Genomic DNA, 17,760 nt, shown 5'->3' with positions numbered 1-17,760 from the left:
TCAAATGTGATTACCAGAGTGAGGACTTTATCGTCAGTCAATGGCTTCTTCACTACCTGTTTGACAGCGACAGTACATTTTCTCTTCGGGGGTGGCACTAAACCGGCCTCCAAGACATCTTTGGCTTCACGCTTTGAAGTCATGGAGGAAGACCCCACCTTGTCTGACGGATGGGGCTTGACGACAAACTTTTCAGCAGCATCTAAATCAGAGCTGCTGAAGGAGGACCAACCTTCTGATTCCTCTTCCTCCTCCTCCTCAATCGCCTTCTGTACAGCTGCAATGGTCTGTACACGTGGAGCGGTGTCAGAGCCATCCGATCCAGGTGGAGGAGGGATGGAGCAATACAAGTGAACTTCTTCCTGCAAACAGAAGACAAGTCAACAAATTGACAAGTGCAAAAATTAGTACTTGGGGGTTGCAGGCCACGGGTACTTACACTGTTTGGCGGGTTGGCAGCACAATGTTCTCGCATGATCATCGGGATCCCCCTGGCATGCTTGAAGAAGTGCCTCAGCCCTGCCATCACCTCATCCACGAACAAGCCTTCCGACGTCATCCGGGATGGGTCATTGGGACCCAAGTAGTCATACCCCCATGTGCAGCGTAGCTGCAGGGGTTGGACTCACCTCCTCATGAAGCTGAAGGCCACGCCGATGCCAATCAGTCCCTCCATCTTGAGCGCAACGATCTTCTCCAGCAGCTCTAGCAGCTAAAACCTATCCGCATGGCTCGGCTCATCCAACCAGCGATTGTTCCAGACAGGTCGTTGGCTGGTCACCTTAGGTAGTCGGGGTTCATGATTTCCAATGTAGAACCACCACTGCTTCCAGCCCAAGTGGGAGTCTATCAATTCATAATCCAAGTACAGGCCTTTGACTTGCTCCCGTAGTTGGATTCCCACCCGCTTCCCTGACTACTTCGGTGTGGTCCATTTTGGGCTGGGGCTTAACTCTAAAGAACTTCCGTAGTTGGATTCCCACCCGCTTCCCTGACTACTTCGGTGTGGTCCATTTTGGGCTGGGGCTTAACTCTAAAGAACTTCCTAAAGAGTTGAAAGTGCGGCTGGATTCCAAGGAAAGTTTTGCACAAGTGCACAAAAATGGCTATGTGCAGGATTTGAGTTGCGGTTGAGGTGGACTAGCACCAAATTGTAGTACCTCAACAACCCACGGAATAAGTTAGATGTGGGGAGAGCCAAACCTTGCTCAATGAAGTGTGCGAAAATCACTGTCTCATGGGTATAGCTCTCCATGGGCCATGGGTTGCCACAGGCTTCCCTCCAGGTGATGAAGTCCTGCTCCTGGAGAAGATCGGCATCCACCAATGCTTGGATGTCCGCATCCTTCATTATGGATTTCTTCCAGGCATAGGCTTGATTCGGCGGCGCCGTCTGATAAGTCTTCCCATACTTTGGCGTCGGCAACTGGATCTCCTTCTCCTTCTTCGTCGCTTTCCTCTTCTTGCTCTTGTCTACCTTGCTGGAGGTTGCTTTCTTCCCCATTCGTGTTGCCACAAGGGTCCTCTTGCGCATGCGCTTGGGGGCTAAGCGGTGGGAAAGGATGCCACTCGAGCTCAAGGATTGCAAGCAGCGGTGCTAGGGCTACAATGTGGAAGATGAATAGGCAGAATGGCTCAGGTGAAACGGAAAGGGTGAATTCCTCCGTTATTTATAACTGAGGCAAAGTTAAAACAGAAGCGAGATTAATAGGAATATTCCATTTTTAAACGCCCGCAGTTATCCCTTGACAGTTTCCAATTTTTTCAGAAAGAGATAAAGTTACTGTTGGTGAATGGTCACGTTGACCAGTGGTTGACCCTTATACCCAAACTAGTCGTGTAATGGCTTGGGGGCTGTGTTCCACGTGCCCATTGGCTAAAAAGTTTTTTCTTTGGGTTTTTAAGTTAAAAGAGATGTGAAATTACAAGATTGACCCTCAGCTTGATTCTTCGATTCAACCTAAGGCTCGGGGGCTACTCCATATGGAGTGTGATTTTCATCGCACTTCCATATAAGATTCAAGGTTGAAGATTTAAAGACTAAGTTAAATGAGGCTTGAGCACATTCTAGCCGCATGAGAGTACTCGAGTTCCTTCGAAGACTCAATCCGATGGAGTACTTAGAAGAGCACCACAAACTAGTCGGAGACATCTATAGAAGTACTCAGACTGCTACCTTTGACTAAAAAGTACTCGAAGGCTTGTCGTTCATACATCTATGGGTCCACCAGAAGGTTTGGACAGTCCTACAATACGGGGCTGTACACCAAGATGTGTCAGACATGGAGACTACGGTGCAGGACGATGTGGTCTACATGGAGGACAAGAACTAGTTGAGGATTAAGAAACTACTCGTAGCAATTAGAGTAGGACTCCCTAGTTGAATCCGACTGGTACTTTTGTAAACAACCGACCTATAGCCCTCCCCCGGCGATATAAGGCGAGGCAGGGATCCCCTCCAAACAAGTTCAATCAATACAATCCAACCAACACACAAGACGTAGGGTATTACACGACATAAGCGGCCCAAACCTATCTAAATTGTGTATTCGAGTTCACCTTCGAGTTCATGATCTCGACGAGCCCCACGCATAAAACACTACCTCGGGTACCCCCTCGGTAGGTTGCCGGGTCTAAACACCGACACACAGTACCTAATGTGGTTGGCATAGTGCAGCGCACGCCTAGCATAGCTCCTGGCATGGCCCCTGTCATACCCTGTTGTACATAGGACGGGAATGGTCCAGCCGTGGGCGTCGTGTCATCAAGTATGGGGTGGCTCGTGGACGGTCGGTGAGTCTTGCGTTCATTGGCCCGGTCCTTGGTGGGCTCGACCCTGTTCCGACTCCCCCGTAGGGTGGTTAGCTCCGAGCGATGATCCCGGGGTCAGGCGGTGGGCCCCTTGATCTCCGACCAATCCTGTAAGGTCGATATGGGTACCGCCCCTGACTTTCGCTTGCCCTCTTGATCGGTTGCAGGACAGAGCGACCGACTTCACGCCCGAGGTCGGGGCTCTTCTTCCCCCCACTCAGCAGGGGCGAATGGTACAATGGTTTCGGCTGGGACTCAACGGACCAGCTGAGGCGCAGATGCCTGCCTTTGGACCCTTTGCTACACCCTGTCCCGCGCGCGTACTCCTATCTAGTACAGGCACCTGTCAACACTATTTTCAAGATTATGAAACGTATTGAAATTGTCATTAAGCTACAAACTTTTATTTCAACTGATTCTGTCCAATCGGGTGCACTGCAATTAAAGTCTATGACTTGCGTATGAAAATGTGACATAAAATTGTGTATTCGAGCTATAGTTTCATTCATAGGCAAATCAGTTTAGATATTTTGGCAGTCTTAGAAACTGTACCATTAGCTTCCCAAAACTGTAGTACTTTCCCAAGACTGAAATAACCTTTGAATCTGAAGAGGGCTTTTGGTTCAGTTTCGATGGAGCTATTTTAGCATACAAGACTAACTAAACTAATCTCCATCAGACTTGAAATTATTTATTTTCCTTAAGTATCCACACGCTGAACTTAAATCTGTTTTTCACTATTAACGGGATCCAGAATGAATGGTCAAGTTACGCTATGTAAACAGGCCGTATAATTCGGGTTCATGCATCCTCCACACGCAAGCCAATAAGAAATAAACCTAGAGCCAGCTAATATAATCTTGCCTCTAGATTTGGGCCTAAAATAATGTGGTTCTATTGTGGCAAAAGCCACTATATAAACACTAGTAGCGTATTGGGACCCTTCACAACAACTCAAGAAACAAATGGCTACCTCTACTCTCGGCAGAGCCAGTGCTTTCTTCTTCCTCGCACTCCTTTGCTCCACTGCAACTCTACCTACCCCTGCCAATGCAAGGCATTTCCCTAATGAGGATGGCATTAGCGCCAGTGCCATCTATGTCAGCAAGTTCTCCTTGCCATCCCTACCATGGAAGTCTGGCAGCAGCCATGGCTCTGGAAATGGCCACGGATTCGGCTGGACCATCTCACATAATAAGTCAGACACAAACATTGGATTTGGTGGGGGCGTTGGTGGTGGCATCGGTACCACCCGTGCTGGCGGCTCTAGTGCAGGTGGCGGAGTTGGCCTTGGAGTCGACATCGACATTGGCAAGGATGGAGTGGACGTGGGTGTCGGTGTTGGCGGAGGTGGCGCCATCAGTACCCACAACGGAAGTGCGAGTGTGGGTGCTGGTGGTGGTGAAGGCATTGGAATCCACTTTGGTCCAGATGGTCTAACTGTCACCCATGGAGGTGGTGCAAACATAGGGGCTGGCGGTGATGGTGCATCAGGCAACGGAAGCGGCGTTGGACATGCCAGCCATGCTGTGGGTAGCGGCCAAGGCTCTGGGAATGCAAGCGGTGGAACAGGGAGCGGCGGAGGGAGTGGATCTGGTGCGGGCCAAGGAGGTTACGCAGGTGGCGGCGGTGGTGGGACTGGAAGTGGTCGCCATCCGTGACCGTGAGGACTGCTAGCTTGTCCTGTGTATCAGTGTATGTGTAGTACATGTCTAAGCTTAGCTGTATGTATCGTGGTGAGAACCGTTAATCATGTAAGGTGGTACCTGTACGAATTAAGCGATGCTTTTAGCTTTCTGGGTGAATGAATATAGTTTCGAGCGGATTCCACGTAATACTGGTGCTGGTTCATAAAGTGTAAGCTCTACATATATACGTTAGTGAATGATCATTCGGTGAAGTGAACAATACTATTGGGGACTGATCCAAACGATCTGAAAACCGATCCCCAGGAGGTGAGACGTACGTATGAAGCGACACTTTGACAAGTTAATAATCCAACAAGATTTAGATACCGAACTTCGTCCCTTGGATCAAGCGTTTACGGGGAACCTAACCAAGAGGCAGTTTTTCGCAAAATCCGTAGCGCAGGCGCATCTACTAAAGCTAAAGTTTAGTCCGGATTGATGTTTAGACCTCTAAATTTTAGTTAGCTAAAATTAGTCCTATTTGGAGCAAGAGCTAATTTTAGCCCATTTATTGGTAAAAGTCCATTCTATCCCTACGGGGTACATGAGAAGAAATGGTAAAGTTTTAGTGGGAGCATATTTTCGGTCTTTTGCCATCTGTATCTAAAATTAGCCTCCGTTAGCTATGTTTGAAGGGCTAGTGCTTGAATTTTAGTTAGGAGGTTGCCTAATTTTTAGTCCACTTTTAGCCCCTGTTTGGATCATTAGGGACTAATTTTTGGCCGACTAAAGTTAGCCTCTTGATCCAAATTGATCCAAATAGGGTCTAGGATGACAAATTAGAACAGACGAGAGAACCATAACTTGCTAGAGCACAATCAGGCATCTTAGAACCCATCACTACTACAGAATCTACTATCACTGTCGGAACCTACATCATCACGCCGGTTTAGGGGTTCGACGGATAAAGGATGGCTGGATGGGTAACCCTATTACCGTCGGTGAAACTTATTAAAGAAAGCCCCGCCGCCGCACAACTGGATCCAGCTGGCCACGCTATTAGAGCCCTGCACCTCGCCGCGGCACTGGTTCCGGCTAGCCACAGTGCAGGAGCTCCGCTGCCTGCTGCAATAGTAGCTCGGAGGGAGGTATGGATGTACCCGGGGAAGGAAGTTGTGCCCGCCTCCATGCCTCTTCCTTGCTGAAGCTGCAGCCACGTCCAGTCTAGCCGCAGCTCGCCTTGCCTACCTCTGCTCCTCTTCCTCGCCTCGCCTGCCGTTGCGCCCCTTTCTCACCGGGCCCACGCCCGCGCCCGCCAAGGCTGCGCCACCGCGCTCAAGGCCGCCGAGGCCGCGCCGCCACGCCCGCACCCGCTGAACCCACTGAGGTTGCGCCGCCGCACCCGCCAGCCGCTACTGCAATGCCACCATGCCCGCCACCGCTCCTCACTACCACCAGTGAGTGAGGGGCAAACAGAAGGGGGAGGAGAGGGGCAGTTGAGATCTAGCCGGGGGAAGGAGGAGAGGAAGGGAGGGTGAGCGAATGCGAGCCTAAGTCAAAATTGAAGTTCATAATAATTTTGGGTCCGCAAACCTGATATCACTGCTGGTTTGTATTACGAGCCAACGGTGATACTATATTATCGGTTTCAATTTTTACCACCGGCTCATGTAAAAATCCGACGGTGATAACTTATCACCGCTAGTACACTGAAAACATGTGGTGATGGACCCGCGGTGATGGCCTCCTCTCTAGTAGTGCATCGACTTTATTTCATCTTCTTTGTGCAACAAACACAATTTTTATTCCACGTCTTCTTTGAGATAATAATGTATACTTATTTGAGATAATAATGTATACTTATTTGCAAATGCACAAGAGATGCACATCGTCATTGTCGGAGGGTACGAGGACTACCGATTACGCAACAAATGGAAGTCAATTAGTAAACCAACTTCACAGGAATGTGCTTTGCTTGCCACGGGTACAAGGTAGCTGTTTAATTGCAGCTGCAGCTAACATGTGGTTACCATGTTATTGGTGTTAAGCGGCTGTGCGCACGCGCAGGAGGTTGCTTGTTTGGTAAGGTTTCTTGATTGTGCACAAAACTAATCCCGGTGATCAGCAGTTTTTTTAGTTGCATCGTGGGGATAAGCGAGTTTCACTCTTCTTGGATCTGGTGTTATTCTATATGTTACTCTATCTTTTAATACTATATGTTGCTTATTAGGTCTTGTGTACAGATTAAGTTACAAGTTGGAGTACATGTAACCCTTTCGTTCTTTGATATGATCAGTGTGCCATGCCTGGATTTGATCGGCATTATGTTGTTTGGCAGTACGTCGGAACAGATTACAGTTAATTTGATCAACACCAATGTTTGGATTCAATCTAATAATTTTTAGATTACAGGTAGTTTGGTCAACTCAAATGTTTGGATTCAATCTAATATTTTTTTTATCAAGGTTTAGATCCTGTTTGGATGCAAAGTATTTTTAGAGTTTAAAGACAATACCATGATTTATAAAAGAGTAAAGTGCATTGCCGGTCCTTAAACTTTCTTGGGGTGTGTCATCACGGTCCTTGAACTCATAAATTGCATATTTGGCTTCTTAAACTTAGCTTCGGGTGTCATCCCGGTCCCGAACTCGTAAATTTCATATTTAGCTCTCTAAACTTAGCTTCAGGTGTCATTTAGGTCCATATATAGTTTAAAAATACAGATTACTTAAAAAATAATTAAATCTATTTTTCGTTAAAAGTTGACTTGGAGTGAACATGAGAAGCGACTAGAGCAAATTGCCCTCTGCTCCCATGTTAATGACATTTACCTCATAGATTGTCATATTAATGATTACGGTAATTGAGAGATTAGTTGTGTATAGCTTTTCCTCTAATAGTTCATCACCATAATACGTGGATCACCTCCATCTCCACTGGTTGCTCCTCCATCTCCACTGCAATTCCATAGATGATGCTGGTCTCTGGGCACTTTTGAAATACTTCCAGGACCTTAGACAATCATCCTGGCTTCAAAACCGCACAGACACATCCTGACTAGTTGGGCTTTTTTTGGTTTTTTATTTGAATTTTTTTTTCTTTCTTTTTCTTCCCTCTCATCGACTTGATGCGGGCCCAGAGGCCAAAGCCCGTTTCTGTGCCCCGTTGTCACGTGGAGTCTGTGCACCACTGTGGTGTATTCCAACTGATTAAAATAAAAAATATATAGTATTTATGAATAGTTCTTAAAGAAAAAAATTTTAGTGATGATAATATACATCTAGATGTTTCTTATACATAAAAATATATGTAATGTATTACAGATGGTTTTTTGAAGAAAATTGTCGATGTTGCCTATATATTTTAGGTTGTTCTCACATAAAAATAGTCTATAATATTCACGATTGATCATGAAGCACATGTAAGGATAGAAAACATAACTTATATTTAAACAAGATTAAGTCATTTTACAAGGAGCTAATTTTTTATAAATAGTATGTATACATGTAGTAAAAATAAAAGGAATAAACAGAAGGAAAGAAGAGTGCTTCCAGCTGCAAATCTGTTTTTGCACAATGCTGAACATTTCTATGTGAATTTATAATGAATTAGGCCTCCAATGGTGAACGTGGCTTTACAGAAAGGTTGAATAAATCTTTAACGAGGCTTTGCAAACCGTTGAATCGAATTTGTTGAACTGTTGGATGCTAGGAAATATAATATTACAATTCTTAATTCGAGGCAATTACAACAGCAGGAAAAAGAGAAGCAATTTGTGCTCTCCAAACCGTCTTCAACATTTCGTTTTCTTTTGTGGATTTGTGCTAACTAACCGTGTGCAGTGGAAAGGCAATTTGGAGGCCCCAGAAAAGTAAAACAAAAAAAATACAACTAGGAGCCCAACCAGTTCCCCTTCGTCTCACCGCCACCCTCCGTTGCGCCGCCGACTCCCATGGCAGCACGCTCGAAGCACCGTACCACATTGCTCCTAACCATCCTCCCCGACGAGGTGGTCCTCGAGATCCTCACATGCCACAGTATCCGCAACTCCACCTGCACCCCAGCCGTGTGTCGCACCTGGTGCCACTGCTGGCAGCACCTCAGCTCCATCGTCTTTACCTCGCACGCCGCCAGCAGTGCGGACCTGGCGTCTATTGCCCAATCCGTCCTCCTGTGGGTCAGGTACAAGATTCTGCCTCACCGTATTTACCCTACCTTTTCCCATACATTTGTTAGCGTCAGTTAGCGCACCTGTTTGAACCGCATGCGTACGGATCATCATAATTTTTCCCTTATAGTATTTCGCTTATAGTATTTCGCTAAAGTTTATCGTTCCGTAGAAACAAGGTCTAAGCATAGCAAACATGATTTAGGTTGCAAGATGGTTGTGATAGACATAAGCGGATATGAACAAGAGGTAACTCATCTAGAGTAAAGCCTAAACTATGCATATGTTGTAGTCCTAGATAGATGGCAAGCAAAACATGGTTCTCATTCAAAGTATCTTTAAATCTCCATCTCTGGTATGACTCTCGAAAACATCCAACTTACACCAAAATAGGTCATGTCACAATCCTACCTATCAGCGCAGGCAGTGTAAGGGCATGGATATAAAGCACATGTCGTATTTCTCGGTAGATCAGGTAAACAAATCTAGTCACCGTGACCATATAAACACCCCAAGAAATCTACGTCAACCATAGATTGAATAAGCAAACCTGAGAAAATATGAAATCATAAAAGGAGGTATATGCATCGCTATTAAATCAGAATACATCCGTTACTTTCCAATGGATGATTGTTCATCACAAGATCTCCATCAAGGCTATACCTATGACTTGTGACATCTAGCTCTAGAATTCTAGCGTGGATCTTCCTCGCAAGGTGATCACGCTAGCTTGAGCCTAGCCTAAGCTAGCCTCTGGGCAACTGTAGATGGTTGTCACTTAATTTTCTCGGCTTCTGCTGTGAATGGATCTCCCATTGCTGATGGAGAATAGGGGTCAGTCAAATGGCCGGTAGGGTCATGGAGGGAACCACATTTTAATCTAGTGTCAAATAGAGAATTGTTTCTTTTTTTTTTTTCCGGTGGCGGAGCTTGGATAGGAAAAGAGAGCGGGCAATATGACATCAAATGCAAAGAGAGTGGCCGGATTAGTATTTTCATATGGCTTAAAGTAGTGAAATTAACACTTCATTAAGAATTCTTCTATCCTAGGTGGATATGGTCCACTTTGGCCATCACTAAACTCTACTATTAATTTTTACCACACTTGCGGAATACAATTCATTATGCTGACCCGCTATCCCCTCACCAAACACTAGGAGGGTAACTAGGAGGTGACGGCTGATCAGCTGCCTATGGAGATAGAGACCGTTCCGTTAAAAGACCATAATTTATCTATGTACTTTTTCCGGACACACTGGTCATTTTGTAATGAGGTTCATCATTTATGTTTTTATGGGAGTACTAAGATCAAATTTTTTTAGTGTCTCAAATATGTCCCTAATATTGTAATTGACATTTTACAAAATGACTACAAAATGTCCCTATAGTTGAAAATATCTCAAGTAGTATGTCAATACATATGACACTTTCTAAAGTGCGATAAAAAATATCTTTATATTATGTTAAGATATATTTGTAAGGGCAAATCATAAAATTTCTATACAAAAGTGTCTCTACTTGGTGTTTATGTTGTAGTGTGCCTCCAGCCACCGGTCCTCCCCAACCGGCCTCACCGCCCATAACCTGGAACCACTGCCGGGTTGCTGCTGCCGCTAGCCATCCCTCTAAACTCACCGGTCATGGCACCTCCCCAAACCCAGAAACCCTGGCAACCTACCACCAGCTGTTCCGTCCACCTCCTGTCAAGCTGGAGCCAGATAAGGTCAATAATTCGGTGATGTTACTTTCTTCAACCTTTGTTAGTTCTTCCCTTTTTCCATTTCCAACTTCGAAGATCCCGATTCTTCCTTGTTTGCTCCGAATCAGGCTCTCGAGTTAAGCTTAAATCGAGAGCCCTCCAGGGGGTGTTTGGTTCCTACCCCTAAACTTTAGCACTTATCACATCGAATGTTTAGATACTAATTAGAAGTATTAAATATAGACTATTTACAAAACTCATTGCACAGATGGAGGCTAAACGGCGAGACGAATCTATTAAGCCTAATTAGTCCAGGATTTGACAATGTGCTGCTACAGTAACCATTGTCAAATCATGAATTAATTAGGCTTAATAGATTCGTCTCACCGTTTAGTCTCCATCTGTGCAATTAGTTTTATAATTAACTCATATTTAGTCCTCCTAATTAGCCTCCGAAAATTCGATGTGACACGGACTAAATTTTAGCTCAAGGAAGCAAACACCCTTAGATGTTCCGTAAAAGAAAAAGTATGGATAGCTGAGAAAGGTGGCCAAAATAGTTTGATGACTTGGACTATGGCACCGTGGCAGCTAGAGAGGGGCTGAGTAGTAGGGTGGTCACGCTTTGCGGCCCCACCCGGTTTGTCCGCGCACGCTTCCTTTTCGATTTTCCCTAACCCGCCACTCATGTGCATCAAATCCATCGCCTTCACTCACTGCACAAGTGCACACCAAATATTATGATGCCTTGCGTAGCTCCTATGCCATCCACTCAGCCAAGTCAACGTATTAATTACTCTACCTAATTATACCAAACACCCGAATATATACCTTCTCTTGTTAGTTTTTTTTAATGAAACAGGAAGAGTATTCCCTACTGATTAATATTATATTAAGAGATGAGCAAAGTTACACTGTTATGTTACAATTAAGAAACAAAGAAGAAGAAAAAATAAGAAAGATTACAAGTGCCGTGTTTTCTGAGTGAGGCCATCAAGAGATTTTCAATGGTTTGCTGATCGCGGATGCCGATCAAGCAAACGCAATACAATTTCTAGTGGCAGCGTGCTCTCTCCCCCTCCCTTCCTCTTCGAGCCCCTCTACCTCTCGCCTTTAATTTGCCGACAGGTATATGTAGTGGTCGTAGCCTCGTTTTGCTTGTTCTTCGCTGCAAAGATCGCGGCCTGATCGATGGTTTGTTCATGCAGCACCAGCTGCGTGTACGTGCCGGCGAGCTTAGCGAGGCCTGTCCGGCCGCTGCTCGTCGCACCCCGGCAGCAAGGACTCTCCGCAGCGTCATCCTAAACAGGCCTGGGAAGCTTTCCCTACCAATATTTGTAGGGGAACATTTTCCCTTCACTGTAACCCTCCCACGCGCGAGCTTTTCTTACCATCTTACCTACACAACACATATGATGAACAAAGAGATGCTAAGTAACCTTGGATGACCTTTTAGTACCGGTCACAACACCACCCAGTACTAAAAGCTACTTTTTAGCACCCGGTGATGTTGTGACCCGGTACTAATTAAAATGTTTCCGGGATCTTAAATTTGGACCCGGTACTAATTTTACGCGTTAGTACCAAACCAAAGTTCAGTCGATATTAACGTCATCGACGAATGCTCATTCCTCTCATGGTGAAAAATGATTCGTCTACAGGTGATACAAGTAATTGAGCAGCCACAACACCGTCATTCAATGCGTGTGATGGTGCAGCCGTGCAGGCGTCGGAAGCGGGGGATAAGAATGACGTTAATGTAATTATTAGCAGTAACACAACAACAAGTATTTCCTCTATCACAAATTGTAAGTCATTCCAAGAATCTTGGAGAGTCAAAGCATCTCAAGTTTGACCAAAATTATAGAAAAAAATTAAAGATTTATGACATCAAATAGATATACTATGAAAATATAATTGATAAAGAATCTAATGATACTTAGTTGACATCATAAATATTATTATATTATTATATAAATTTGGTCAAGGATACTTTGACTCTTCAAAAGTCTTGGAATGACTTACAATTTGGAACGGAGGGAGTACCTGCTTTGTGCGTCATTGTGCCCACGTATGACGTTAACCACGGTGACGTCGTGGGGCTGTCGTGTCAATTTGCTGGCGCTCCCAAATACTCTCGTCACGTCTTTGCCAGAGAAAGGATGGTGGTGGACAACGCACCCAAGCACATGTCAAAAAGGTGGTCGAAGACATATGATGCCTGATAAACTTTTGGGGGCCGAAAATAATGTGGCGATGCCGGATAAAATCTTCCCTTGGTATCTGAGACAAATTTGTCACGAGGAATCACCCCAATCTAAACGCTTTTGTGCGTTGTTATCTCTCCACCTCTTCTTCCCCTAGCTTACGGTTCTGAGTTTGAGGTCTCTCCAACGATCACTTCTTATAGAGTACTAAAAAATATTATATTATAGGTGGGCTATATAAGTTATCATGTCAGATTTATGCTGAGTTGAAGGAGAGAGGGGAGGAGAAAGAAGGGAAGCCAGCTATAATTTACAACCTGCTGAGAGCCGACTAAAAGATGCAGTCTAACAAATTCGGAAAGTGAATGAAACGGAGAAGATGGACCACTTATTAATGTGTAGTCGTCTCTGGTGTGCTGGCTGCAGCTTATTAGCAGCAGCAGCTGCTGTGCAGCCCAACCATTCGGCTACAGCCTCAAATAGCAGCACAGCTACGTGCTGTTCGGCTGGCTGGCTGTGTGCAGTTGTTAGAGTGACAGCAGCCTCAAATAGCAGCACAGCTACTTGCTGTTCGGCCGGCTGGCTGTGTGCAGTTGTTAGAGTGACAGCATTTGCCCTGTAGCGACTGCTCGCTGCTATAGTGGCTGCTGCAGCCGCAGCTGCGGCGCAGCGGCAGTCGCTGTACTGTATGTATTATAAGGGTTAGACTATCCGCACCGCTCCGTTGCTAAACCAAGCGTTAATAGGGCATGGCCCACATGGCCCATCGGGTCTGTACAGATAATAACCTTGTAACGCTGCCGCGCAGGCTTCTGTAAACCATCCCCAACCCCAACGAACCACATCCCCAACTCAACGAACCGCCGCTGCCGCCACCGACTGCGCTGCCGTCTCCCTTCCTGTCCGGTGAGTTCCTTGTCGATTCCTTGTAGCAACAAGTGGCCATGGCCTAGAAGCATCCATTTGAACTATCATATACTCCATCTGGCAGCCCAAATAGCCGGATTTGATCTCGACATGGCTGGCTGCTAGGGTCCGTCGCCTGTTCCCTCTACTCCATTAAGGTCCTGTTCTGTCCACCCGTCGCACGTTCCCTCCACGGTCATGGCAGGCTACTTTGGTTCTTCCATGTGTAGAACGTGGGTGACAGAGGAAGAGGATGACGAAGATGATTTTTATTTGATTGTTGATGACAATGACTTGGAGGTACTAGAGTCGTTCGAGCTCGAGAATGCTGGACCCTCTCGTCGTAGACATCGTTCCAATGGTCCACCAAAGCAGATCCGACAGAGGGATCATGCGGTCGGGGATACGAGGATCCATGCTGACTACTTTGGTCCCAATCTTGTTTACTCGGCGTTTCAGTTCCGTCGACGGTGTGTTTCTGGTAGTCATGGATTGCTTCATGGGTTACTTTGCAGTACATTGACAGACCTTATCTTTGTGTGCAGGTTTCGAATGCGCGTCCATGTGTTTGAGCACCTTGTCGAAGCGATTGAAGGTGCAGAATCCTACTTCAAGCAAAAGGAGGATGCCATTGGCTGTCTTGGGCTCAATGGTTTGCAAAAGGCAGTTGCTGCTATTCGCATTCTTCCATATGGTCTACCTGCTAACGTTGTAGATGAGTATGTTCGTATTGGTGAGTCAACTGCTTGTAAGGCTCTCCACCATTTTTGTCGGGCTATCATTTTTGTATTCGGGGAGTACTATCTACGTGCTCCGAATGCTCAAGATGTAGCACGGCTTCTTAGAATTGGAGAGCAATGTGGATTTCCGGGAATGTTGGGAAGCATTGATTGTATGCACTGGGAGTGGCGCAATTGCACCTCGGCATATAAAGGCATGTTCACAAGGCGTGGGAAGCATCCATCCATGATACTTGAGGCGGTAGCTTCGCATGACCTTTGGATATGGCATGCCTATTTTGGCATGCCAGGCAGCTGCAATGATATTAATGTCCTTCAAAAGTCGCACGTCTTCTCCGCATATTTGAAAGGCCAAGCAGCTCCGGTATCATTCACCGTTAATGGTCACACGTATGACATGTGTTACTATCTTGCTGATGGTATATACCCCAATTGGTCGGCTTTTGTGAAGACAGTTTCCCATCCCGTGGATACGAAGGCAGCACACTTTGCTAAGGAGCGCACTTTTGGTGTCCTTCAGTCTAGGTGGGCTATTGTTCGAGGCCCTGCATATGGTTGGAATTGTGAACAGATTAGGGACATTATGATAGCATGCATAATTATGCATAATATGATTATCGAGGATGAAGGGAAACTTGCAAAGAATACGAACTACAACAATGTTGGGATTCCTGCTACTCCATACCAGACTATAACCCAAGAGAGAGTGGAGTATATTAATAAACATCATAAGTTGAAGAATACTGCCATCCATAGCCAGTTGCAGATGGATCTTATCGAATACCAATTGATGTTGCATGGTTCATCCTAATATTGTAATCATGTTATGTATGCAGTCATAAATATTATAATCCTGTTATGTATGCTGTCATAAACATTGTAATCCTATTATGTATGTAGTCATTACTACCATCCATACTGGTTGTTTTGTAACCTGCTAGAAGATGAACTATGCTGAAATGGGCCTTTTTCAATTGAATTTCTTCCAGGTTTTGTTTGACATGGGTTAGAAGTACAGAGAGGCTGAGCATGCTGGGGCATGCTGATTCTCTCATGCTCTTTTGTTGTCAGGAATTTTGTGAACAAATTATTGTTCCTTTTGTTGTCAGGAATTTTGTGAACAAATTATTGCTCTTTGTTTGGAGGATGTACTCCTAAATCTGAACTAGCTTCATTGGTGAATAAGTATGCAGACAAGGTACTTCTGAAAACTTATGCAGAAACAGCTGTTTAAAAACTAGAGAAACAAATCTGCTATTTTTGGTGCTCAAGTATTCATCAGAACATCAGAGCTCACATTGATTTCCCTTTGAATTTGTTACTTGCTTCCTCAAGAGTTGCCCCTGTAACCTATCTTACCTGAAATTATACCGTTGTACTGTTTTTATGTTCATTATATAAGTCATCAAGCCAATACTATGCTTCAGCTTGTTTTGATGAGTTGAGATTGGAAGGATTCTTGAATCTATAACATTGTGTAAGACTGACTGCTAACATAATAGAGGTGAAATTAATTGCTGATTTGACATATTAAATTTTATTTTGAAACACTCACAACTCCTATAGTTGAAGGACTATAAGGGACTCCATTAAACTCTTTGTGTCTTGTACATATGTAGTTCAAACAAATGTGCGCAAAAGGAAATCTACCCTGTAATTTAATTAAGCACCAAAATGATATGGAAGGCCTTAAGCTCAAGAACTAGTCTTCTGCAAAGCTCCAGAATTTTGTTGTTTGTCAGCAGGCCTTGAGCTCTATTCTTGTCACTGGTATGGAAGGCACAATACTAGACTTGGAGTACTTCATTCAAAAAGATATGTTCCCCATAAGCATGGTTAACAATGGCAGCAGTAAGGAAAATGCACTCACCCATTCTCTAGGGCAAAGAGACATGTAGTACTTGGCAAATTTGTCACAGTCGCCAGCATCATTCCCTTTGGCATTCACGCACCTGAATTCCATAAAAGTTGGAGTAAACTGAAATGCCAGAATGCCATGATCATCTCCAAAAGAACAACTGGACTTTTCACAAAGCATAGTAGCATAGGAAAGGTAAGGAAAGACTGTAGATGCTAAATGATGAAATGGGTAATACAGGCAGGCAGCAGCAATCATGATGAAACACAGTACAATCCTGGGTAATAACACAACAAAAATTGTAGAGGAACAGCAGCCTGGTCAGTTGAACAATCCTTAATGCAACACAGTACTAATACATGGGTTCACAATTATTAGTACAACACAGCAACATGGGTTCACAATTATTAGTACAACACAGCCACTTCAAGGTAGCCTCAACTAGTAGTACAACACAGCAACATGGGACCAATGTTCACAGCAACTAGTAGTACAACATAGCTAGTACACAACAACTAGTAGCACATTACAACACTAGTTTAAGGGTCTACGCTATCGTCTCCATCGGCACCAATGTTCTTAGGTATCTCTTGTTGTTTCTTTTCATAGTACATGCGGAGGCGCGGAGCACACTTGTCGAGATCAATCCCGAGGATGCGCTTTTCCTCATGTGTTTGTAGTATGTCAGCTTTTGTATGCATGATCTGCAGTTTCTCTTCCTCAATTGCTACCATGTGCTGATTGTGTTGCCGCACCTCATCGTACCTTTGTGACTCGATGGCTGCCATTTTCTCATAGCGAGAGCCTTTCTTCGCATTTTCTTCTTGCCATATTGAAATCTTTTGTATGGACAGGTCCTGCAACTTTGAAACATACTGAGATGAATCTAACGGGGAGGAAGAGGCTGATTTCTTAGCTTGTCTTTTAGCTGCATCCCTCCCCATAGGCCTCTTGCTCCCTGAGTACTGAGAAGATGGTGTCTCCAGGTCACAATCGGCTGTGGGAATGTGATCGGCTATTGCATCGTCATCTCCAGGTCGTGCCCCTCTAATGTTGAGCTCCATCCACTTAGGCTCGTCCTTCAGCAAATCCCAGCAATGCATGTAAATAAAAGGGTATTCTTCGATGTCTGCAAAGTTAGCTAGAGCTAAAGAGGTCTACAAAAAAGGTACACAATGTTAAATTATGAAGCAAATTGTAATTGAAACCAAATACCAATAACAGATCATCTCCCTCACCTTATCTGCATCACTCATCCCGCTCGGATTGTCTCGAAGAACATTTGCCATGTGCCCTGCAAATTTACTTGTTTCAGCCTTGATAGTTTCCCAACGACTCTGCAGCGATATGAAACTTCTCTCATGAAAGGAACCCCTCTTGTTATTGTATTGGCTTGTAATCCTAGCCCAGAACCCCTCCTTCTTCTGCTCAGTGTTTATAATTGGGTCACAGCTAATTTCCAACCATGACTTCACAAGGAACACATCTTCTTTTGGGGAGAAGTTGGATAACTTGATTCGACTAGGTCCGACCTTGCGTCGTTGACCAGCTGCCACTGATGCTCCTTCCCCATCACCCTGACTCTCTTTCATTACTGCTGGCTGAACACTCTCGACCATTGCAGCGACAGGCTGATTTTGAGCATGGGGTGGCATGAACCCTTGGTTCAGAGCTGCGGTCCACCCTCCCTGGAAAAATGGGTACTGCTGAGCAGATGGTTGTAACCCTGGGTTCCACCCTCCA

At 44.9% G+C, this 17,760-nt stretch overlaps 2 protein-coding genes across 2 annotated transcripts; both read left to right on the top strand.

Annotated features, from left to right (window-relative positions):
* The first annotated feature begins 3,773 nt into the window (after positions 1-3,773).
* LOC117865226 (uncharacterized) lies at positions 3,774-4,646 on the top strand. The gene has a single exon (XM_034749379.2). The coding sequence runs from the start codon at positions 3,777-3,779 to the stop codon at positions 4,470-4,472; it is 696 nt and encodes a 231-aa protein (XP_034605270.1). The 5' UTR covers positions 3,774-3,776; the 3' UTR covers positions 4,473-4,646.
* Positions 4,647-13,617: 8,971 nt separating this feature from the next.
* Positions 13,618-14,970, top strand: LOC140223435 (uncharacterized). Its single transcript, XM_072295277.1, has 2 exons — positions 13,618-13,889; positions 13,965-14,970. Exons 1-2 carry the CDS (start codon positions 13,618-13,620, stop codon positions 14,968-14,970), a joined length of 1,278 nt encoding a protein of 425 aa, XP_072151378.1.
* Positions 14,971-17,760: the final 2,790 nt, after the last annotated feature.

The sequence above is a fragment of the Setaria viridis genome, chromosome 7 (genome assembly GCF_005286985.2).
Source record: "Setaria viridis chromosome 7, Setaria_viridis_v4.0, whole genome shotgun sequence".
Classification (NCBI taxonomy): domain Eukaryota; kingdom Viridiplantae; phylum Streptophyta; class Magnoliopsida; order Poales; family Poaceae; genus Setaria; species Setaria viridis.
The sequence above is the reverse complement of the archived record's forward strand: the minus strand, read 5'-3'. Positions and strand labels throughout refer to the sequence as shown.

What these genes read in the sequence shown, in the direction of transcription:
- LOC117865226 (XM_034749379.2), top strand. Translation starts at nt 3,777, where the DNA reads ATGGCTACCTCTACTCTCGGCAGAGCCAGTGCTTTCTTCTTCCTCGCA.
- LOC140223435 (XM_072295277.1), top strand. Translation starts at nt 13,618, where the DNA reads ATGGCAGGCTACTTTGGTTCTTCCATGTGTAGAACGTGGGTGACAGAG. An exon ending in GCGTTTCAGTTCCGTCGACG is followed by an intron (nt 13,890 to 13,964) that starts GTGTGTTTCTGG and finishes CTTTGTGTGCAG; the next exon opens with GTTTCGAATGCGCGTCCATG.